A 24309-nucleotide genomic window follows, 5' to 3' on the forward strand; every position below is an offset into this window, starting at 1 on the left:
ACACACACACACACACACACACACACACACACACACACACACACACAAAACCCAACTAGTCACTGGGCTGCCTTGAGTCCAGCAGGCGCACCACAGGCCATGAACTCTCACGCTGGAAACACTGCAGACCCTAAAGGGAGCAGAAGAGGTACTGGAATGGGTGGAAAAGAGAGAAAGGGAAGGAGCCGTGCCAGGCCACCTTCGCCTTGCCTGTTGGCCCTTAACCATTTCCACCCCACAAGTGGTAAACGTCAGCTTTGGTGCCCAGGCAGTACTGGCAGCAGCCAGGGCCCCAGCGATGGAAACTGCTTCAGGTCCCCTACCATACAGTCTCGAGGCTCAGTGTGTGTGACGAGGATCACACCGGACTCAGGAGACCTCACTTTTGAGTCTGGGAAGAAGGGCCTACAGGCATCTGCTGAGCCTAGGCAGTCAGGGAATTAGGTGGGTGGGCTGGGAACCTGAGGAGGGGTAATCTGGAGGTGCTTGCGCCCTGAGTTAGACACCTGGCCGTTAAGGGAACTCTTGGGTGTAGCAGGGACTGACTAGTATACTGGAGTTGAAATTCTGGTGTTCAGGGTTGCTCGGTGGGAGGGAGAAGCAGGATCTCTGAAGACGTAGCGAAAAAAGGTTGGCATCTAGAGTTACTAGGGGTCAGTGTGGTGAGTGCCAAAGAAATAAATCTGTTAGGTTCTTAGAAGGGCTATTAAATGGATACCTTAGTGGACTCTGTAGGGCAAGGCAGTGGGCAGCTCACACACCCACAGCAGTAGGGGTCCCCAGAAGAGGAGACCACCTCTTCAGCTGGCCACCTCTGAAATAGTGGCCAGGGATCTCCGGATATCTGTAGGGGCATTTCTAGGTTTTTAAACTTAGAATCGCTCAGGTCGGGGCTCCACCGCTCTGGGTCCAAGATTATTTGTCTCCTTCTTCTGGGCAGGAGGTGGCTTACCGAGGTTCAGGGGCCATCGCGCTCGTCGGCTTCTAGAGCGGCTGGATGCGCGCCCCCTGGTGGCGCGAGCCGCGGCGGACTTGTCAGAGCTAGTACGGAAGGCGGGTGCCACACTGCGCCTGCGCCATGAGGAGGGTAAGTGCAAGGACTTGATTGGGTAGGGCAGGAGGGACTGGACTTCCAGGTAGAAGGCCGGAAGGCCAGCGACTGTTAGAGTGTGTGATTGTGCAGGGAAGGGTTCAGAGCTAGCAGAACCTTGTGAACTAGAGTGTATTCTTTTAGGGTTATTGTGATAGATGAGTTTCAGAACATTTGTGGAAAGTACTAGGCTGGATGGTTATTAAGGTCAGCGGGACTCCAATTTAGTATTTGCAGTCTTTGAACAGTAGGCAGTTGTTACTACCTGCAACACATACACAAAGAAACCTGGGAGTAGGAGGAGACCGAATTGGGAAGAAGAGAGTTAGCAGGAGTGGGAGAAGGTTGAATACATAATGGGAGCCTGGCGGTGGTGGTGCACACCTTTAATCTCACCACTCGCCCTCGGGGGTAGAGGCAGGTGGATCTCTGAATTCAAGGCCAGCCTGGTCTACAGAGTCAGTCCAGGATCGCTAAGGCTACACAGGGAAACCCTGTATCAAAAAACAAACCAAACCAAAACGAAACAAACCAAAAAAGAGTACTTAATGAAGCCCCAGGAAGTGGTGGCCCAAGCTTTTAATCCCAGCCCAAAGCAACTCACAATTCCTGTGCTAGCCTCTGCCACACCAGCCATCCCAACTCGGACAGGACAGCCAGGGTTACACAGAGAAAACCTGTCTCCAAAAATCAAACAGACAAACAAACAAATAAAAATTACATAATGGAAGTAAGGATGATTTCAATACACTTTATACATGTGTGAAACTGTACCAAATGTCATTTCCCAAAGAGGAGGCACTTAGAGAGATGAGTTCTTTACAAAGAGGTGAGTCTGAAATGCCAAAGTGTGGCAGCTCTAAACACATTAGAGGCAATTTTTGTTTGCTTGTTTTCTTCTGTGTATATTTAAAGATTTAATTTTTATTTAATTTTACTTTGGAGGCAGGGTCTCTCTGTATAGCCCTGGCTTTTCCAGAACTCACTGTGTAGATCAGGTTGGCCTGCCTCTGCCTTCTGAGTGCTGGCATTAAAGGTGTCCGCTGCCACCACACTGGACTTATTTATTTTCAATTGTGTGTGTGTGTGTGTGTGTGTGTAGGCATATACATGCATCAGATCTACCTGGAGCTGCAGCTTCAGGCAGTTGTAAGCTGCCATGTATGTGCTGGGAACTGAATTCTGGTCATCAGCAGGAGTAATTGGAACTCTTAACTGCTGAACCATCTTTCCAGTCTCTTGCTTGGTTTTGTGAAACACGGTCTCATGACAGAAACCACATTGGTCTCAAATTTAAGCTTCAGCTTCTAGAATGCTGGGATTAATTAATCTTCTGATGTGGGTAGATCTTAAAATGTGAGAAATGAAATGAATTTTGTAGGCTAGCTAATTAGAGGTTGTGGTCTAGATTCTCAGAAACCCAATGTTGGGATGACAAACTCCCTACAAGGCCTTAGGTGGGTTGTTTTTTCACAATGTTTGTAATGTGTGAATGCTCTGTCTACAGGTATGCCTGGATGCCAGAAAAGAGCATTAGATCTCTTTATAGATGGTTGTGAGCCTCCATGTGGTTGCTGGGAATTGAACTCAGGACCTCTGGAAGAACAACCAGTCCTCTTAACCAGTGAGCTATCCCTCCAGCCCCCCCCCCCATTGTTTTTAAAAATATTGTATCTATTTAACTTTTTAAGTGCTAGAACCAAACTCAGGATGTAGAACATGCTAGGAAGTCCCACTTAGGGTGTTACTTAACACATGCAGCCTATGTGTTATTAACATCTGGAAGGGAGATAATGGAGGGTTATTCAAATGGATAGCACAGGATTATTTAAGAAGAAGGAATCAGGACAGTTATTTCTGTAAGCCCAGCCTTAAAGATTACTAGAGGTGGAGAATGGGAAAATTATCCCTAGGTAGTTAAATGATGAGTGACTCTGTGTGAGTTGTACAAATTAGGCAAATAAGTAAGGTTGAAATGTTAATTTAGGAGGCTGGAGAAGCAGTGTTCAGTGGTTAAGAGCACTGGCTGCTCATCCAGAAGAAACAGGTTCAATTCCTAGCACACACACTTGGTGGCTCACAGTGTAGTTCCAGTTCCAGAGGACCTGACACCAGGTACACATTTGGTACACAGACATACATGCAAGTAAAACAACCATACACATAAAATAAAGTAAAAATAATTTTTTAAAAGTTAACCCAGGGGTCCTGTCACATCTTTTGATATCCCTCTTTGTCTCTTTCACATCTTAGCTGATAGTGTTCTGGATTCTGCGGATATAGAAGTTACAGACAGTTGCTTGCCTCATGCCACTACTGTGGAACATCGACCCCAGGTACTCAATGCTATGTCCTGTGTTACTCCTTTGCTTTTGTTGGGTTTTGGACAGAACATCCTCTGCAGCCCAGGCTGGCCTGGAACTTGATTGCTAGACTAGGCTTTCTTCAAACTCATGGTGCTCCCTCTGCCTTAGATTTTCCAATGCTAGCATTGCAGATTTGCACTTCCTACACTGCTGGCTAGTCTCATGTCAAGTTGACATAAGCTAGAATATCTATTGGAAAGGAAGGGACCTCAATTGAGAAAAAGCCTCCATAAGATCTGGCTGCGTATATGAGCTTTTAAAAGAGATTTAGGATTTTCCAAGAATATTGATATTTTAAAGGGACTGAAATTTTAATGTGTTTGAATATGTAAAGACTTTGGGCTTGGGCTGAAGAGATAGCTCAACAGTTAAGAGCACTGACTGCTCTTCCAGAGGACCCAAATTAAATTCCCAGCACACATATGACAGCTCACAACTGTCTGTAACTCCAAGATCTGACACCCTCACACAGACAGACATACATGCAGGCCAAACCCCAATGCACATAAAAAAATAAAAATAAAAAAATAAATAAAAGACGGTGGGACTTTTAAAGTTATTCTTCCTCTCTCTCTTTTTTTCTAGACAAGGTTTCTCTGTGCAGCCCTGGCTGTCCCGGAACTCACTCTGTAGACCAGGCTGGCCTTGAACTCACAGATATCTGCCTGCCTCTGCCTCCCAAGTGCTGGGATTAAAGGTGTACACCATCACCACCCAGCCTAGCTGTTATTCAAGTTTTTAATGTGAGATCTTGGAATGAATAAGAAAGGAAAGGTTGTGGCTTAATGGTAATGTGTTTCTGTGTCAAGTTGTAATAGGCTCAGTTGTGCTGTCTTATGTCAACTTGACAAAAGCTACAGTTATCTGAAAGAAGGGAACCTCATTTGAGAAAATGCTTCCATAAGATCCAGCTATTTTCTTAATTAAGGCATTTTCTTAATTGGTGATTGATGGAGGAAAGGGCCGAGAGCTTTGTCGGTGGCACCTTCCCTGGGCCAATAGTACTGGATTCTATAAGAAAGCAGGGTGAGCCGGGCGGTGTTGGTGCATTCCTTTAATCTCAGCACTTGGGAGGCAGAGGCACGTGGATCTCTTTGAGTTTGAGGCCACCCTGGTCTACAAAGGAAGTCGAAAACAGCCAAGGCTACTAAAGATACCCTGTCTCGAAAAACAAACAAACAAAAAAAAAAAAAAAAAAAAAAAAAAAGCAGGGTGGCCCGGTGGTAGCACACACCTGTGATCCCAGCAATCAGGAGGGAGAGGAAGGCAGATCTCTGAGTTTGAGACCAGCCTTGTCTACAGAGGTAGTTCCAGGACAGACAGTGCTACACAGAGGAACCCTGTTTCTAAAAACCAAACCAAACCAAAACAAAGCAGGTGAAGCAAGCAATCTATGGGGAACAAGCCAGTAAGCAGCATTCCTCCATGGCCTCTGCATCAACTCTTGCCTTCAGATGTCTGTCCTGTCTGAGTTCCTGTCTTGACTTCTTTTAATGGTGGACAGTGGTATGGAAGTGTAAGCCAAATAAATCTTTCCCTCTCCAAGATGCTTTAGTCATGGTGTTTCATCACAGCAATAATAACCCTGACTAATGCATACACCCAGCTAATGTATTTATACTCCTGCTCCTCATTCTAGCATCAAAGATCTGAGACTCTGCGTACATGTATGGAACCACCTCCAGTAACCCAGAGTAAAGCAAGCTATGCTTTGAAGTTACTGCAAGACACTGGCCGATTTTCTGTGGAGCTGGTCCGAGGTCCTGCAGGCTTTGGTTTCACTTTAAGTGGAGGCCGAGGTATATCTGGGGATACTCCATTGACCATGCGTGGACTGCTGAAGGATGGGCCAGCACAGCGATGTGGTCGTTTGCAGGTCAGCTCTAAGCAACAGTCCAATCATAGATATTGACCCTTTCCTTGTCTGGTGTTCTGTCTGCCCTTCATACATCACTATGTTCTTGCAGGCTGGTGACCGTGTGCTCTATATCAATGGAGAGTCAACACAAGGCCTCACTCATGCCCAGGTAGTGGAGCGGATTCGAACTGGAGGTCCCCGCCTTTACCTGGTGCTCCAACGGCCTCAAGAGATGGATGCCAGTAGGATTGAGGAGGCTGGAAAACATCAGAAGAGAGGTGAAGTGGTGGATTTCCTAGGGAAGAGAGGCACAGATCAGAGAGGGGAAGGGGAGGCTCAAAGAATGGAAAGGCTGGATTCTGGGTAGAAAGGGTTTCCTGGTCTAAGTGGGGGAATGTAGAGGTCCAGTGTCTGGATTGGGTTATATAGATTTGACAAAAATCTGGAACAGGGAGGGAGCCCATTCCAGGGTAAGAATGAGAGGATGCTTTTGAGGTATTAGGAGAGGAGGGGGAGGAGCTTTTTTTTTTTTTCCAGAAGAAAAAAATCTTTTATTTTTTTCTTTATTCTCTCTCTATATATTTGTTTTTCGAGACAGGGTTTCCTTGTGTAGCCCTGCTGTCCTGGACCTGTCTGTAGACCAGGGCTGGCCTTAAACTCAGAGATCCACCTGCTTCTGTCTCCCAGGTGCTGGCTTTAAAGGCGTGCACCACCACCCCACTTAGAAGGAAAAGTCTTAGTCTTTAGAGAAGGCAGCATGGTCTCGATTGGAAATGGGATAAGGGTATAGAGACTGGGGACTCTGATGTCTGAATGAGGGTCAGTGGTGCAGTGCTTGCCTAGCCATCTGAGAAGCCGTTTGGATTCCATCTCCCAGATACTCTCTTTTGGAGAGGAAGGGGTTTACTTGTGAGAAACGAATATAGGGGGCTGGCAAGACAGCTCAGTAGATAATCCGCTATGCCTGGATTGAGGGGTATATCTGGAGCTGGGGAATGTTGAGGTTTGTGACAGAGCAGCACCTCTGGGCCTTGAAGAGAACTTTCCCTAAGAGCTTTTATGGCCTCTCTTCCATTCCCCATCTCACCACTCAAACTTGCTATCTCCAGATCGCAGCTCAGATCCTAGCAGAAACAGGAAGACGAAGTCTCGCAGCACCATTTCCCCAGTTCACCACCGGCCCAAAACCCGGCCCAGTCCGGAACCTAGTCCAGAGGCAGTGGCTATTGGCCACGTGTTTCACGCAGTGGAGCACCCCACGGAAGATCTGAACGACCGTATCCCTGGTACCCCTGGGCCCTGGCTGGTACCGAGCGAAGACCGGCTCTCACGGGCTCTAGGGGTTCGTGGTGGGGGCATGCAGCTCGCTCAGGAGATGGCAGCAGGAAGGCAGAGGCACTGAGCACCAGCAGACATCTCTGTGTTTACTTGGTGAAGTTCCGCCTGTTTCTGGCACGTCGTATTGCCAGGCACTAAGCTTTTCCCTTAAAGCTTTAACCTCGTCTAGTACCCTCCCCCACTCCACACTGCACAGTGGACTGGTCGCCACCCCTTCAAGACGCCAGTGGTATAGCCCTCCCAGAGCCCAGAGCGCTCGCACCCCACTCCCCCATCCCCTGCGTTCGCTCAGCTTCTCCTAGTTGCTTCCTAGCCGGGAGGTAATAAAATAGCTGAATCCAGTCCTGACTTGTCAGGTGCTCTAGGCAGGGTGGGGCTTCCCAGTCCACTCTGTAAGGGAGGGGTGGGTTGATCTGGTTTCGATGAGGGCCCTTTTGAAACCAGCCAAAGGCTGCATGCTGCTTTCTTCATGCCTCCAAAATGATCCTTATTTCTCCGTACTCCCCATTTTGCTCTGGTTTGCTAACCCCTGCACTTCTTCCATTCATTCATTTCACTTTTGGAGTTCAAACGTTATTGCGATTTGGCGTGGGGAATGCAAAAGTAGGGCTGCTGTGGGAGTGCCCCAGTAGACTCAGGGTTCCTGCTAGCCTGGCGCCTTACTCCTCCCAGAGTCCGTGGTGTCCCACTTCCGGCTTGAAAAACTAGCTTTGACTGGCTCGGAGACTGCTACCCTAGGGGCGTGGGTTGCGGCCCTGGACCCCCTCTTAGAGACCGAGAGGGGAAGGTGTGAGTCATTGCCCCGGGTGGGCCAGGCTAAAAAGGGCGATTAGAGTCTTTGGGCCACTCCTCCACTTTTCCATAGTTGGTGATAAAGTGCTCTGGGCGATCCTGGTCTGGGAAGAGAACAGAGTTTCCTCCACCCGGGAGTTGAGTCCTACTGTCAAATGCTTATAAGGACTGTAAACTCCAACTCGGGTAGCCACAAAGCAGGCAGGCGCTGGCCTATGTTACAAATGTCCAGTCACCTTTGCTGTTAAGCACATCCTGAACATTCAGTCCCATCCCCCAAAGAGGGAAGTTGTGGTCTAAACAGGCAACTTTTGCCCCTATTAAGGAGGATGCAGGTGGGGGGGAGGGGGGAAATGACAGGAACAGAGTCTCAGGTGGCACTGGAGGTGGGGGTGGGACAGACTGCGAAACCAAACAGGGACAGGCAGCAGCTGAGGAATAAAGAAGTGAACACTTAAAGTGTTTGTGTGTGGGTGACTTCCAGCTACTCATGACTCAGAGTATTGTGGGAGTATGGCTCCCCAAAAGTCAGGAAAGGAGTCTAGTACACAATTCCTAAACAGTCACACCCAGGGAACTAACATAGTAACCCCAGCTACCATTTACTTAGCTTCACCCTGCTACTGGCTTTAATGGAGTATTTGCTTTCATCTAATTACACACCTACTCAACAACTCTTGATAGATCATTTCTCAAAGGGGGAAAATGATGCCCAGAGAGTGCAAACAGATCAGAGTGGGAGAGCTCAAAGCAAAATTAGTTAGAGCTTTTTATGGAAGCCTTTCATTTTAATTTCACCCATATTTGACAAATACCAGTTGAACCTCAATTGTATACCTGCTCTGGAGTAGTTCTACGGGGATACCAGGGAGCAAAACAATGCTTTGTGGCTTTGTGCAGCTACTATAGTGAAAGTAGACTGATATCAGACAAGAATGATAAGGATACATAAAAGATAATTTCCAAGAGAACTTATAGTTACAAAACTAAGAAAATGGAGGTTCTGGCTGGAGAGTATGTATACCTGTAATTTCTCCCAAGTAGGCAGCTGAGACAAGAGGATCATAAGTTCTAAGCCATCCTGGGCTACACAGTGAGAGCATGCATCAAACAACAAACTAAATGAAAGGAAAAAAAAAAAAAGGACCGGTTATATTGTGGGGGAGGTGGTGGGCTCTGGTGTCCAGTTAATGACATAATGTTTTAAGTGGAACCTGAAAGACCAAGGAAAAACTGAGGGTAGAAGTGGGGGTGGGAATGGGGAGGGCATCTGTACTAATGGGAGCTGTAAGAGAGCTAAATTGGTCATGTTCCACAAGTTCAGGTATTTATCGCTGCTTGAATGCATGCATTCAACTCTGGGAAAAATGTTTCAACCTTTCCATTACTCATTCATTCTCTCAACAATGGCAATTGTAATAGGGAGCCCTTTCCTTCATTTGGAAAGGACCTATGTTTGGAGTGGGGGCTGACAGGGCCTTCCAGTGATTTCTTTATATTTGAGATGAGTATAAGACCAATGTCCAGATCACATTGGGGTTGGAGGTGCCCTAATTTCAGGTAACTCATGTCTCAGAGTTAGACACCAACAAGGCCAAGAGAAATAAATTGCTCAAGAACACACTGCAAACTTCCCCAAGATTATACTCAAAGAACCACCCCTTATGTTTTCTAGCTCTCAGCAAAAATGTATTCTTTCCCCAAGTCTTCAGCTAAAGCTGGCTTGGCCTCTCAGAACTAGAAAACTGAGGTTCAGCAGTTAGGCTGAAGACTTCCCTGGCATTATGCAGCACAGACTAAGGAGCTCTAAGCACACTGAGGATACTCACTAAGATTTACCAGGTTGATCACCAGGTCCCATTCTCCCTTGGTCTTTGCGGCACGCCCACAACACTATTTCACAGTGCACTATCCTTTCTAACCAAAGCCTCCCAAACTCTGGAAACTGACCACATCCTCTTCACCCCAGTTTGGTACCGTTTGACCACACAACCTGACCTGACCGAATCAGGAACGATTTTCTATCTTTATTCATCCCACTTATTGTGAACATTTTACACCATTTCTTGAGGTAATTAAGTTTTAATTCCACAGATCGTGCCCAGAGTGTTAGGTAATATACTATATACCAGAGGTTGTCAACCTTTCTAGTGCTGCGACCCTTTAATACAGTTCCTCACGTTGTGGTGACCCCCAACCATAAAGCATTTTTGTTGCTACTTCATAACTGTAATATTGCTACTGCTATTAATCATAATGAATCTGTGTTTTCTGTGTTTACTGCTATGAATCGTAATCAATCTTCGTTTTCTGGTGGTTTTAGGTTACCCCTGTGAAAAAGTCGTTGGAACCCAAAAGGGTCGCGACCCACAGGTGGAGAACCACTGCTAAATATGCAAAGGGGAAACTTTTTAAAATTCAAAGCATTCCGAAATCAGGAAACATACCTGTTCTCGAGAATTTCGGATTTAAACAGGGCTTTGGCCACTTTTTCAACTAATGAAACTGAATCAATCACCGTATTGCTTCTTGGCCTTTTGGCTAAAATCAAACGGAGGAAGCGCCAGAGTGCCTTGGTAGCGCTTTTGCATTAAAACAAACAAACAAAAAAACAAACCAAACCAAAACAAAAACTGAAGAGTCCCTACAGTGTTGCTCCTAGTACTTAGAGCTGCCAGGCATCTGGAAGGTAGAGCTGTCTGCGGGACCCGTACAGTCTTCGGCCTGAGGGCAATGGGGGCTTCCGGGGCGGCAGCCACCTGGCCCATCCCCCTCTGGCCCCGCCTGCTTCAGCTAGGCGCGGTGATTCATTCCCTCCTTTGCCCGGGGGCTCCCTTCCCGGACAGACCGGCGGGGCAGACGGCTGGGTGTGCAGCGACCTCGAACCTGTGAGCCAGAAAGCAGAGCTTCTTCTGCGTCCCAGGAATTCCAGCACACACCATGGCGGACTCCGAGCGCCTCTCAGCCCCTGGCTGCTGGTTAGCCTGCACGAGCTTCTCGCGCACCCGAAAGGGACTGCTCTTGTTTGCTGAGATTGTGAGTGTTCCCGGGCCAGAGGGTGGGCAGAAACTAGGTGTGCGGGCTGGACCACTCGGTACTGGACTGTCTCGGTTGAGGCAGGCACGTGGCCCGGCTGGTTAGCCGTGGGGTGCAAGTGGGTGAGTTCGAAGAGGAGGATCGAAGCCAAGGTGCAGGGTGTTTGGTCGGGCATGGGCGAAGTAGTGGAGAGCTGGTAGTGCACTGGTGAGGCGAATAATTTTTAGCTAATGTTGGGGGCTCGGTGTGTGGGTGTAGGCTGCTAGTGGAAGGAGAGAAGGGGTCCTGGGGAGTGGAAGCCTCTCGTGGCAGGGCGTGGCCAGCCTGGGCACTGACTGGCGGGCTGGCAGTGTTCCCAAAGGCGGGGCCTTTTGGGGTGGGATAGAGCTAGTCCTCTAGGGTAGGGCTTTTCCACCCTTCACCAGTTCTTCCCTGCCCGTTTGGAACTGGATGGGAGGTCTTTAGCTCTTTGGATGGTTATAGGGAACCTTGGTTTCCCATTTGCCTCAAAGTGCGCACTGCCTTTGGGTCACTTATAAAAAGGGGTGCGGCTCCTTTAACGGAGCCCTGCCCTGCTAGTGTCAGTCTCACTCCTTCCCAAGGGGGTTGCCTGGGGAACCTCTTGTCCCTCCCATTAAAGGCTTGGAAGCTGGCGCCACCAGCGCTCACCAAACACCTGGCAGAGCCACTCCCCTCAGGGAAAGGGGAACTGAAGCACATAATTCTTCTCTTTTCTTACTGGGTGACTCTGGGGAAGCCACTTAACCTCTCTGACTCACTTTTCTCATGTATAAAGAAGAATATTACCTGGCTCATTAGATTATTGGGATGATTGAGTGAAATAAGAGTTGTAAAGCTCCTAGACAAAGCTTGAAGAACAATGAGCATGCGAGAGGGGTTTTGGGTGTTTTATTGTGTGTCATTTTCTCGCTCCTGGTAGTTATTTGGGAAAAATGATTTTTCTCCTCCCCCCACCCCCGCCTGATCCCCTCGAACTCTCTACCGAGTGGGTGGAACTTAGGGTGTTGCACATGTTAGGTAAATGCCCTACCACTGAGCTACATCTCCAGTCCTGGGAAGTGGATTTCATTATGTTTGTTTGTTTGTTTGTTTTCCTGATGGACATTTGAGTTTGAGATTCCTCTTTTCCAATTTCAACCATTGCGCTTAACCCATGGCTGACTGAGGTCCCTTGTCCCTGCCCCCCTCAGATACTGTGCCTGGTGATCTTAATTTGCTTCAGTGCATCTACATCAGCGTACTCCTCCCTGTCGGTGATTGAGATGATCTTTGCTGCTGTGTTATTTGTCTTCTACATGTGTGACCTGCACTCTAAGATATCATTCATCAACTGGCCTTGGACTGTAAGAAAGGGGCCAGTATTGCTGAGGCTGGGTGGTTGGTGGTGGGTGGGGAAGTTTGAATGGTCTGTAGAATGCTGGAGGCTGAAATCACCTTTTTCTGCATCCCCTTCACAGGACTTCTTCAGATCCCTCATAGCAGCTATCCTGTACCTGATCACCTCCATTGTTGTCCTTGTAAATGGAAGAGGCGGCTCCAATATTGCTGCTGGGGTAAGGGCCCAAGAAGCAGATCCAAATCACAGAAAGAAGGGTTTGAGGATGTAGGGGACTTCTGCAGGAGTACGGGAGCTACACCAGGCCAAAGTTGCTCTCAGCACTTGCAGCAAAGTTTGGCCCCAGCAATGATTTTATCTACCAAGATCATCTGTTGTAAAAACACTGTTCCTTGTCAGACACAGACCTTTGTGAGAGACAAAGGCGGCCTCTTTGTCAACATGTTAGTCTACCATCTGCTAGAATTTTGTCTCAAATGTAGTAAGAAGCAATCCCTCTAAATGTGAGGCAGTGATGTTAGATGTCATGTTCTGATAAGTACTGCGGAGATGGTGAGGTATTAACTATTCAGACTCCTGGCCTTTCCCTGACGTTCCCTACCTTCCTAGCATGAGGCTTGAGTCACTAACCTACTTGGGCTAGTCCCTGGAGTTGAATACAAAGACATAAAGTCTGAGTAGGCTCTCTAATCCAATCCCTTTGCTACCATCTTCCCAGGTACTGGGCCTAGCTGCAACAGTGCTCTTTGGCTATGATGCCTATTTCACTTTCCCTCTAAAGCAGCAAAGACATACAGCGGCCCCCACTGGTAAGTGTGTATGTGTGTGTAAACTTGTGTGCACCCTTAGAACAGAAAGAAGGAAAAAAGTCAGGCAGTGATGGCAAACACCTTTAAATCTCAGCAATCATGAGGCAGATGCCTCTGAATTCAAGGCCAGCTTGGTCAGAATGAGTTCTAGGACAGCCAGAGAGCTGTTACACAGAGAAACTATGTCTTGAAAAACAAAACGAAACACCCCCCCCCAATAAAGAAAAAAAGAAAAAGAAAGAATAAGAAAAAAGAAAAAGGAAAAGGACCTCCTAGGGAAGGGTATGACTGGCAATTCTGTCCCTTATTGATTCCTAATGTCATAAGTGTGTAAGCATTCCTGTCTGTAAAAATGGGCATATGGATTCATCAGTTCTTTCTTTCTTTCTTCCTCTTGCAGACCCCACAGATGGTCCATGATCCTCATTTGTCTGACTCTGCTACCTGCCAATAGCTCCTCCATCAAAAACTTCCTCCTGCCCAGTGTGGTGGTGCACGCCTTTAATCCAAACTCAAGAGGGCAGAGGCAGGTGGATCTCTGAGTCCGAAGTCAGGGCTATACAGATCCTGTTTCAAAAAAAAATACCTCCTCCTGTTTCCACAACACTCCCAGCCAATTCTCTGACCTCGTTGAAAGTGCTTATGGTACAAGAGATTGAACCTAGAGCTGAGTGCTTACTAGGCAAGCACTCTCCACTGAGCTATATCCCTGTAAAAGTGCCTTTATTGGGAGTTTTGTCTTCCAGCCTGCCAATCTACCCTCCTGGGTGTGGTCACCTTTATGGGTGTACCTAGTTCCCCCTCTGCTCTGCAGTACTAGAAGCTGACGTGAGTTTTGCTTGAATCGTACTCCCACATAAGCTACAAAATGAGGGACCCACTACAAATAACCCTTTTCTCTATGTGGCTGTGAAGGGCTAAATAAATAATAAAAAGTGTTAAAGTCTATAACGAATAAGTTGAATTTTTTTTGGATCAAATGTTAGCATCAGGAGGAGGGAAATTGAGGTAAAGCTATTGGAGCAAAGAAGCCAGGCTTAGCTTAGTTTTTTTTTTTTTATACTTTATTTTTTAACAACTATCACATTGTTTCACTAAGACAAACAAAGAAGGGCACTATGACTTAGTAGAGTCCCTTCTGAAACTGCCTTTCTTTAAGCCACGATGCAGTTCTTGTCTTTGGTGTGGTGAGGCTTTGCAGGGTGAGATGCCTGGACAAGTGGTGGGGCTGTGGAGTTACAGGTTTCAGTTGCAGCGTCCTGGGTGGTCCTGGGCCTGCACAGGTGAGGGGGCAGTGGGATACGTTCCCCTAGGAAGAAGCCATCATCCTCAGATGACTCTGAACTGGGGCTAGAGGGTGAGCTGGAACAAGATCCTGAATCTGAACCCGATCCCAAGTCACATCGATGGTGGACATGTCTGCTAGGATGGTGGTGGTGATGGTGGCTGCTGTGGCGGCGCTGGTGCCGCCGGCGGCGGCGATGACAGCTGGGGGCCCTGGGTGGGGGGCTTCGTGGTCTTCGGCGCTGGGCTGGAGGTGCACTCAGGGTCCGTCGTGGACCTCCTTCAGACACCAGAGGGTCTCGGAAGCTGACACGCGGGGTACTCTGGCGACCAAAGGCATTATCTGGATGCAGGGCAAGATGGCCAGGGGATTTTGTGGGTGACTCAGGAGCACTTCGTAGCCCCAGCTCAGGCATAGAGTGACGGTGGGGGGCCCCTCTCAGAAAGTGGGAGGGTTCATCAGGACCTGCAGCTAGGAAAAAAAGATGGAAGATTCCTGGTATCTGCCCTGTTCTGTCTGGCCCTTACCTGAGGGAAGACTTGGGAATGCCTTCTTCCCCCTCTGGGACTGGGAAGTGGAACAGAGAGTCAGAGGTTGGATACCCGAAAGTTTGATTCTTTGCTGCAGGCTTTGGATGGAAAGAAGGATAGGAAATAGATTAGCATGAGTAGGGTTGTGGTCCATAAATGGGGTGAGGGATTGGCCAGGAGGGGGCATATCAAGGGTTGGAGTAGATTTGGTTTGAGATAAAATGGAGGGGAAGCCTGGGTAGAGGGTGACCAGTTGGAGGAAGTGAGGATAGCAGAGGAAGAGTTGAGGTGTGTTATGGGATTTGGAGGCTCAGGCCGGACCCAGGGTTCAGCAGACAGGTGGAGTTAGGACTAGAGACTAGGCCTGAAATGGCCTGGAGAAGGATGGGCCCAGCAATGTGGGGAGACAGGATGCTGCAGGGCAAGGTTGGGCAGCCCAGCAAAGGCAGGGTGGAGGAGACGAGGCTCACCAGACTCTGCCTTGGTACAGGTGCCTTTGCTGGCTGTCTCTGATGTCCCCTCTGCAGCTGAGAAAGAAGCCCGGGAAGCTGTGAGCCGTGCAGAGGCTGTGCTGGCGCTCCAGCTGTGGAGGCTAGGCCCTGGAGTTGTGGTCTCAAATCCAAGGCTGCAGGCCCTTGAGCAGAAGATGAGGCCTCGGCGTGGCAGGAAAGGGCGGCCCAGCAGTGCTCGACCACAATGGCTACAGCAGAAGCAGTGATCTGAAGCATGCCAGTGTTGGCCCTCATAAGCCATCTGGCCCTGGTCCAGGCCTGTGGGGGACCAACATGAGTGGGAAAACTGAGGCAACACTCATAGCCTACCCTTCTTAAGCAGCTCTTTCTTTCTTTCTTTTTTTTAATTTAATTTTATTTTTTTCTTATCAGTTACATTTTATTAACTCTGTATCCCAGCTCCCTCATTCCCTCCCAATCCCACTCTTCCTCCCTCATCTCCACTGTGCCCCTTTCCAAGTCCACTGATAGGGGGGGACCTCCTCCCCATTCATCTGATCCTGTTTTATCAGGCATCTTCAGGACTGGCTTCGAAGCCCTCCTCTGTGGCCTAACAGGACTTAAGCAGCTCTTTCTTAAGAAGAGGTGTGGGATTTGTGCTAGGGCACCCCGATTTTCCTCCCCATTCCCAGAAGGGGACCTCTCTGGAGAAAGCAAATAAAGTGAGATTTGGCCCTCATCTTCCTTATCTTTTGGAGAGGAACTGGCAATGGTGTCCTCTCTTATCTAGGATGATCATTTAAAGAGCATACATGGGCACTGAGCTCTAATATGTGGTCACTGGGAGTCCAGTCAGCTTTAGGTAAAAGGCAAATAGAGGCTGGACCTGAAAAGAGGTGTGGATAGTGGGGATGAGACTTAGGTAGGACATGGATTTGGTAGGAAAGAAGCCAGTTTAAGATTGTAGGGTGTTGCCCGGTGTGGTGGTGGTGCACGCCTGTAATCCCAGCACTCAGGGAGGCAGAAGCAGGTAATCTCTGTGAGTTCGAGGCCAGCCTTGTCTACAAAGTGAGTCCAAGACAGCCAAGGCTACACAGAGGAACCCCTGTCTTGAAAACAAACAAAAAAGAAGGTAGAGTGCCCTAGAAGCTAGGACTTAATGTTAGATGAAGGAGGAAATTAGAAAAGACCAGAGCATAGCTCTGGGCAGTAAAGGCTTTACCTTAGAGTACTAGAATCCGAGGGTGTCTGCACGTGTATTTAGGTGTGTGTTGTGGGCAACTTATGTGTAGGTGGGATTTAGAAAGCATGACATCTAGGCTAGGGAGAATATAACTCAGTGATAGAAAATCTGTTGAGCATGTTGGAGGCGCTGGCCCTCAGTCCCATTTCCAGCACCAAAGGAAGCAAGGAGGGAAGGAAGGAAGAGGAGGAGGTATAAGGGGAGAAGGGGCCATGGCATAGCTGTTCATACATCCCTCTGTCCTTCCCCATCAAGTTCACCCACCGATGTGTTCGCCACAGCCATCACAGTACTCAGCATGACGGGCCTCATAGCAGGCGCAGCAGTGGGGGCGGCTCTGACGCATGACATATCGCTGCCCTCCTAATGAAGCTTCACACTCGAAACAGCAGAAGTGACCCATGTGCCAGTGTCGGCCCTCAGCCTCTGTACATTCCAGGGAGAAGATGATCTGCAGGGGCACAGATCACCCAGGGCTGTCAGAAGAGCTTGCGTCTGGCTCTGTTCACCCTGCCTTCCCACCCCTGGCTAGGGAGGCCCAAACCTCATCACATGCTTGACAGCGAGGGCGCAGGCATTCAGCATGGTGGCGCCCACAGTAGACCTTGCCAGCATGATAGAAGTAGATGAGGTCAACCAGCAGCTCCTGGCATGTGGTGCACACAAAGCACTGAGGGTGCCAACAGGCCCCGAGGCCTGCGCGACTGGCAAAGACAGCAATGTCTCCACCTCCAATCTGCTTTCCACACTGCCAAATGACAGACACCATCACAGTCACCAAGATAGTCAGATGAACGGGGTCAGCCAAGCTTGTGACAACTTGGGCCTTTCCTGTGGTGAAGCTTTGTATATTTTTTACTACAGGGTCTCATGTAGCCCAGGGTGGTTCTGAATTTAATATACAGCGATGGCTGGCCTTGAACCCCTGATTCTCTAGTAACTAGCCCCACCTATGGGATACATTTGAGATAGTGCTCACTCATAGGGAAGAGGAGGGAACATAAAGGACTGACTCTACTCGTGTGGACAAGCCTTAATGATCATGGGTGGCCTTACGGGCAAACCTTTTAGGAAGCTTTGGCAAATACTATGGAGGTGCTGTAGAGATAGCCTCCACCCACAGAGGTCTCAGCCAATGGACATTACCAAATAGTTTTAAAGACAGGCCTCCATCCACCAAGAAGGCCTTGGAGACAAATTCCACCAACTGAGTACAGCTCTTCCTCAGACTTCAGGCTCTGGGACTATGTATCAGTTTATTAATATTATTATTTGTTATTAGTTTGCATCATTGGAGATGAGATTGTTTGTTTTGAAACAGGGCCTTACTATGGAGCCTGGGTTGCCCTTTAAACAATTCTCCTGCCTCAGCCTCCCAAATGTTGAGATTATAGGTGTGAGCCACCATGCCTACCCATGGGGGTCAGATTTTAAGAACAAGTCCTGAAGCCTGGTGCAGTGGCATACGCCTTTAATCCCAGCACCTGGGATCCACTGCTGGTGGATCTCTCTGAGTTCCAGGACAGTCGCTACTACAAAAACAAACCCTGTCTTTCACTTCCCCACCAAAAACAAAACAAAACAAAACAAAACAAAACAAAACAATTTCTAATCACAACCAAAAAGACATTGTTGTTATCTGTCTTCTGCATGGAGGAGAGAAAACCCCAGAAATATACATCAAGGCGTTAGAGACAAATTAGACCCAATATTGGTATCTAAGGAACAAATTCCATTCATCCAAGGGCTCTAGAGACACCCCAGTGGGGTTAAGTGAGCGGTAAGCCTCAGGGCCTTCACTTGCTGAGACACCCTATAGCTCACCTCTTCACAGATGGCCCCAGTAATGGTCACTGGGAAGATTCGAACGATGCCCCGTCCCAGGTTCTCCCGTTTTCTCTGCTGGCTGAAGGCTTGCAACTCTTTCTTCTCCTCCTCTTCCAGGGCTGTGCAGTACTGTGCCTGGGGAGAGAAGGAGTCTTCTAGACCTCATCCACGCTCACAGAGTTTACTTCTAGGTCATTGTATTTTTGGTGCCTACTATCTGAAATACCCATTCCTCACCTCTTCTCTCAATTCTCAGCTAAATTTGGTCAAGGAGTGTCCCCTTCTGGCTCCTGCTTCTCCAGACCTTTCAGTTCAGCTCAGTTCACCTTTCCGTAGTTGACCCTGCCCATTTCTTTCCAGTTGCCCTGAATTTGTCCAGGCTGTACCCCACTCCTGTCATACTTGTTCTGTCTTCTCTACTCCTCACCTCACTGTCATGTGGGGGTAGCTGGTGCAGCAGCTGCTTTATCCTGTATTTTTCCCCAGGGCTGTTGACATAGGGCACCTTGTCCTCTGGAAGGCAACTGAAAAATTGGTAAACCTGGGAGGACATGGAAGTGTGAGAGAAAACAATGACAATTAGGGGTGAGCCAGGATACAATGAAGCCATGGGTCCCTGGTTCTATGGGGAAATTAAAATCATCTGAAGTGCACTCCTCCTGACACAATCCTTGTCCCCAAAGCTCCTGAATGATTGAAGGGACCCATAGGGAAAACCTACAAGGCCTGCTTTCTTCCCTTTATAGCAAAATGTCTCAAAGGAGTTGTGAAAATTCCTGGCCACTGCACTTCCTCTGCTTTCCTTATATCTTGACCCCACTCCAGTCAGGCTTCTGGCCCTGGCCATTTGCAAAGCTGTTAAGGTCACTGAGGATGTCTGCATTGTAAGAATCATTGTTCAGGTTTTAGTCCTCATTGGTCAGACCATCAGCAGTCCAGGCCCCAGCTGATTACTCTCTTTCTGAAAACAGTTTCTTCCTTTGGCGTCCAGAATACCACAGAGTCCTGGTTTCCTTCCTTCCTTCCTTCCTTCCTTCCTTCCTTCCTTCCTTCCTTCCTTCCTCACTAGCTGTTTTTCTCATCCTTTAAATTGCTCCTCTGTCTGTACGTACTTTCTTGGCTCTAAGAATCATCTGTTGGCTAAGGTGTCACAAATGCTGCTCTGTGACCTCTCCCCACATCCTAGGTAATGTGGCTATCTAACTAACACCACAAATTTTTATTCAAATTTGTTCTTGATTTGCTTTCTTTTATCTCTCTTTCCCTTTCTTTGCCTCTCTGAGATGGGGCTCTTGATATGTAGTTCTTGTGGTTTGGACCTTGCTATTTAGATCAGGCTGGCCTCAGCCTCCTTAGTGCTGGCATTACAGGCATGCACTACCATACCTGGTTTGCCTTGGTGTTTTTCCTGTTTGGTTTTTGAGATAGGGTTTCACTGTGTAGTAGGCCAATCTGGCCTTAAATTCACAGAGATCCTGCCTATCTCAACTTCCCAAGTGCTGGGATAAAACACTGGGACTTGTTATGCAGTCTAGGCTGGGCTAGGTCACATAGTGAGTTCCAAGCCAATCAAGGGATACAGAGCCCTGTCTCAGAAAAATCCTCCCCAAACAACAAAAGACAGTGTATCCAGAATTGAGGCTGGGAGGCTTCACAGCTCAGTGGTAGTGCGGTTGCCTAGTATGTGCAAAGGCCCAGTCGTCCAGTCCTAGCACTGTACAGATTTCCAAAAACCAAGCCTCATTTGGCAGTGAGGCAGAGTGTTGGCCCAGCTTCCTACTCACGAGTCCTGTTTCCACTCTCACTACTATAGGCTGTTAGATATACTGTTATATAATAGGACAAGTCATGCCCCTCTTTTCACAAGCCTCTTGAACAGCCCCTCACTCAGAGCAAAGTTCTCTCCATGACCTCCAGTTCCTCTGACCTTTCCTGTAAACACTCTTACTTTGCTCACTCTGATCTTGCCACACTGGCCTCCTCACTTTTTCTCTCACAGATGTGCCAAACACATTCTGCCTCTGTACCTTGGCATTTTTACTTACTTTGCCTGGACTGTGTCAACCTCAGATTTCTGCAAGGCTCACTTCATCTTCTTCAGGGCAGCCCAGATAGGGCTTGTCTGGGCACTCTATTTATAATCCTGGCCTCCCTCCCATTATTCCTGTCAGATTTCTTTTTTATTCCATAACCCTTATTCGACCTGATGCAAAGTCATCTCTTTCCAGCTGCGAGTTCCACATTTGAGGGTTTAACTAGCCAAAGATATTTTTACAAGACCCATATGAACTGTATACCTCTACACGAAGATTTCTTTTTTTTTTTCCTACACAGGGTATCTCTGTGTAACCCTGGCTATCCTGGAATTAGCTCTGTAGACCAGGCTGGCCTCAAACTCAGAGATTTGCCTGCCTCTGCCTCCTGAGTGCTGGGATTAAAGGTATGTGCCACTACTACCCAGCAACATGCAGATTTTTTTCTTGCCATTATCATCATTTTTAAAAAGATAGGGTCTTACTATTATCACTGGTTGGCCTGATATTCTTTATATATACCACATAGTTTTGCATTTATGACTCCTTGCATATAATCCTCCTGCTTCAGCCTCCACAGAGCTGGGATTTCAGGCATGTGTCATGACACCCACACCCAGCTATTTTTTTCTCTGGACACTATCCTTTTTTTTTTTTTTTTTGTGGTTCTGGGCTTGAGTCCAATGCCTTGTGCATGCTAGGCATGCTAGGCATGCTCTTCACAACAGAGCTACAAATCTCAGCACAGAAATAATACAACTACTTATTTAGCACTTACAGTGCCATGTATTATATCACGTATAATCTGGAGAAGATTTAACGTGTATGGGAAGATATTCGTAGGTTATATACAAAAATAGTATGCCATTTAATATAAGGTGTGGGTTATATAAAAATACTTTGCATTTTTATGTAAGAGACAGTATTTTTTGATATTTATATTCCCACGTGGAAAAATAAGTGCCAACATATGTGTTTTGGTGCTGGGGTTAAAACCCAGTGTCGTGTGCTCTATCCTTAAACCATAACCTCAGCCTTTGTTTTATGGATTCTTTACTGTCCTCAGTGCCTAGAAGTATCTGGCATACAGTAAATGCTCAGTAACAATTGAACAAATCATCAGTGGTGATGTGATTGATTGATAAATGAAGTGTTGAGATAGAGCCTTGAGTAAGGATAGAATAGAAATGTGGCTGGAGAGATAGTTCAGTGGTCAGAAGTGCTCTCCTGCTCATCCAGAGAACTGGAATACAGTTCCCAGCACACACATTACAGCTGACAACCCCTATAACTCCACTTCCAATGGATCTAATGCCCTCTTCTGGACTTTTAGGGCACACACACACACACACACACACACACACACACACACACAAACACACACTTTAAAAAAGGAAAAAAAAGAATGGAATGAAAAGTCAACAAGACCCTCAGGAACTGGCACAGTGATCACTCAGAACAGAGAGACACTGATATTTGGACCACACTCCAGCATTACTCCACAAATAGGTTTGCACTCAAATGCATATGTGCCTGTATATGTGTGCACCCATTGGAGAATGAGAGTGGGTGGCCAGCCTTTGGTCACCTGCTCTGGCTTAAGGCCAGGGGGTACCCAGGCATACTCCTCTGAAGCACAGCCTGAGTCATCATCAGAAATAGAGTGGCGTTGAAAGTCTGAGATGAGCCGGCACATGATGCGTTCTAGGTCCACAGGCACAGCGTGCACCGCATGTTCCTCCCGAGGGCATTTGCAGTGCTGGCAGATCTTTCTGTGAGGGCCAGGATAGGAGTCAATTACTAAGGAGCCATCCACCAAGATCCCTGGGCAGCCCAGGTTCAACCAAAGGGCAGGACATGTAGACTGACACCAAAGGACTCGGAGCTGGGACAGAGCTCTGTGCCTGAGGCCAGGGCTGACAGGAGCTGGGGCTAAGAGCCAAGATCTGATTTTGTTTGTGACCAGGCCACAGGGCACTGGCTGTGCTAGGCTCAGCTTCTGGCTGATGACAGGTCTGGAAAACAGGGGCTTACAGGACTCGGGGTTGGGCTATGATACTCGGTACAGGAGATGGAGGGGTGGGTCTTCAGAGTCTGAAGGACTTCTCCCTAACTGTTCCAGGTCTGGAACTTGGGCTAGATTCTCTGGGCAAAAGGCCTGAGAGGGTCCTGACTCAGGGGCTGAGACTGGTATCATAAATCAAGGGATTTCCTCAGGTGGGAGATTCTGTGCTCTGTAGGATAACTACTCCTGAAGGCAGGTCTCTGGCTTGTGTGTAGGAGGGTTGGGGGTACTACTGTGAGTCTGTGGGATCAAGGTTTCTTAGATTTTGAGTGCAAGGCTCCAAGAGAACACTGGGTCTGGGAGAAAAGTTCTGAGCCTAAGAAAGGGTCTGCGGATTCAGCTAGAAGACAGCTCTAGAGGTAGGATTCAGACTTGGGAGAAGACTTTTTTGGGGAGTCAGGGCTGTGGAACACTCCTGGGAACAGGTCTCTTGGGAATGAGTCAGGGGGCGGGGCCCTGGAAAGGACTTTGAGGCTCCTTTCCCAACTGTGCTCTCTGTGGGCAGAGCTCAAGCCTTGGGGCGGGTCTCTGACAAAGGCTAGGGTCACTTACCTCCAGCCATGCAGCAGGAAGCCTGGGCACTCTTCCCTGCAGGAATTGCAAGGCTGGCCACGAGCAGGGTCCTCTGCCTCTGGAGGCTGTAGTGGGTGGGAGTAGATACAAGGAGAAATAAGGTGCGGGAGTAGGGAGGGAGAAGTCAATGCCTGCTCCTCCACTCCCAGACTCACAACCGCAGGCTGGGGCCTGTCTCACTGGGGGCAGCGCTGGGCAGGCTGAGACCGCGCCTTGAGCACGGGGGAGGAGGAAACAACCAAACCGGAGGCAGGGCAGCGGAGACCACTTTCCTGTATACTCCTTTTCCAGGGAATTCCCCTGTCTGGGCTGGTATGTCCCTCTGTAGTTCTCAGATAGGTCTGTTAGGGAGAGTCTTCTACCTGCCAGAGCAGAATCCCTAATCTGGGCATTCCCTCTCATGTTTCTCTTCAACATCCAGGGCGCCAGCAGCACTCCATTTTCACAGGGTAGGCCTCTGTGAACCCATCTTTCCTTGAGATCCCACATGAACTCTGCCCTTCCCTCAGAAGTTCTGTTGCCCCTCTTCCCAACCCTGCCTCCGTCTCTCCTACCTGAGGAACCGAGGAGTATCTTTAGGACAGCAAAACGTCCCTGTTCCATTCAGAAAGCCTTAGCCCAAGAAATCTTTGCCTTTACCCTTCAGATTTTGGGACTACTCTCTTCTTTGGTCCGCATTCCACCTTTCTTGGTTAGAGATCTTTCAAAGAAACAGAGAAACCCTCCTATCTAGGAAGTCAGCTTCCAGACTCCTATGGAAACCTGGAAATCTTCTGAACCTAAACCTTAGTTCATTGATTCTTGTTACCCATAAGTGAAGGAACCCACCACCACTCTCATTCTACAGTGCCCCAATGTTTCCCCCTTGCTCAATTTCAAATCCCAAGACCTTATTCTCTTCACCTTTAGGATTAATTCACAGGAAAGGGGGCGGCCCCAGACTGCAATGGTGTTAAAAGTGTGAGATGTGTTAGGGATTTGAGCCACCATATCTACACGTTTCTGCATCCGAGAGTGTGCTTCAGTCCCAGTTCCCAACTCTGGGAAAGTTAGGGAAGGGAGTTCCCAGACCCATCTTGGGGTACCTCCCCTCTGTTCCTGGGCCCTGTCCCCTCACCTGGGTCTCAGTTCACCACTGACCCCCACCACTGCCTTGAGCCCTGCTCACCGCACGCCCGGAGCGGCGCCTCCGGGACCCACGCGCGAACATGGCGCGCCTAGACAGAGTCAAGCTCAGCTGGGTCAGGCGGATGGAGTCGGCTGCCACAGCGCGTCGGCCCTGGCAGCTCTCTTCCGTAAACTTGACTCCGGGGTGGGAGGAGCACGCCTCTTAGGGCCCGCCCCCAGCCTGTAGTGTCTAAGTCACCGCAGTGGCCCCTATCTGAAGGTGAATGAGTGCCTTGCTGCAAAACCTGCAGTCCGAGGTTTCTTTCCAGGGCTAGAACCAGAGCAGGGTGTCAGAAGATTGGGCCTTCAGTGTCCCTCGGTGTCACATTCACACAGCCTTGAAAGTTGGAAGTGGGCGGGCTTGAAGTGCAGACATGATGAGAGTGGTACACTAGAGTGCTTATTTGGACGAATACTGTCGATTTAACTTGAAAGCTTTGGGGGGCAGGGGTCAAAGCCACCTCTTGATCCCTTCCCAGATTTTCTTT

The 24309-nt window shown here is 48.4% G+C and overlaps 3 protein-coding genes across 3 annotated transcripts; 2 read left to right on the plus strand and 1 right to left on the minus strand.

The window, feature by feature from the left end:
• The first annotated feature begins 29 nt into the window (after positions 1 to 29).
• On the plus strand, positions 30 to 6994 carry Magix (MAGI family member, X-linked). The gene is made up of 6 exons (XM_055597558.1): positions 30 to 148; positions 941 to 1087; positions 3344 to 3426; positions 5096 to 5332; positions 5424 to 5592; positions 6424 to 6994. The coding sequence occupies exons 1-6, from the start codon at positions 100 to 102 to the stop codon at positions 6714 to 6716; spliced, it is 978 nt and encodes a 325-aa protein (XP_055453533.1). The 5' UTR covers positions 30 to 99; the 3' UTR covers positions 6717 to 6994.
• A 3252-nt stretch (positions 6995 to 10246) lies between these two features.
• On the plus strand, positions 10247 to 13597 carry Plp2 (proteolipid protein 2). Its single transcript, XM_055597559.1, has 5 exons — positions 10247 to 10480; positions 11692 to 11844; positions 11959 to 12054; positions 12556 to 12646; positions 13047 to 13597. The coding sequence occupies exons 1-5, from the start codon at positions 10385 to 10387 to the stop codon at positions 13064 to 13066; spliced, it is 456 nt and encodes a 151-aa protein (XP_055453534.1). The 5' UTR covers positions 10247 to 10384; the 3' UTR covers positions 13067 to 13597.
• Positions 13598 to 13698: 101 nt separating this feature from the next.
• Positions 13699 to 23924, minus strand: Prickle3 (prickle planar cell polarity protein 3). The gene is made up of 9 exons (XM_055597556.1): positions 23823 to 23924; positions 22634 to 22719; positions 21605 to 21788; positions 18411 to 18524; positions 17981 to 18118; positions 16701 to 16904; positions 16421 to 16607; positions 14932 to 15231; positions 13699 to 14402 (listed from the first exon to the last, which is right to left on the minus strand). Exons 1-9 carry the CDS (start codon positions 23862 to 23864, stop codon positions 13801 to 13803), a joined length of 1857 nt encoding a protein of 618 aa, XP_055453531.1. The 5' UTR covers positions 23865 to 23924; the 3' UTR covers positions 13699 to 13800.
• Between the last annotated feature and the right edge of the window lie 385 nt (positions 23925 to 24309).

This window comes from Psammomys obesus, unplaced genomic scaffold (genome assembly GCF_907164565.1).
Source record: "Psammomys obesus unplaced genomic scaffold, mPsaObe1.curated_primary_1811, whole genome shotgun sequence".
Lineage (NCBI taxonomy): Eukaryota > Metazoa > Chordata > Mammalia > Rodentia > Muridae > Psammomys > Psammomys obesus.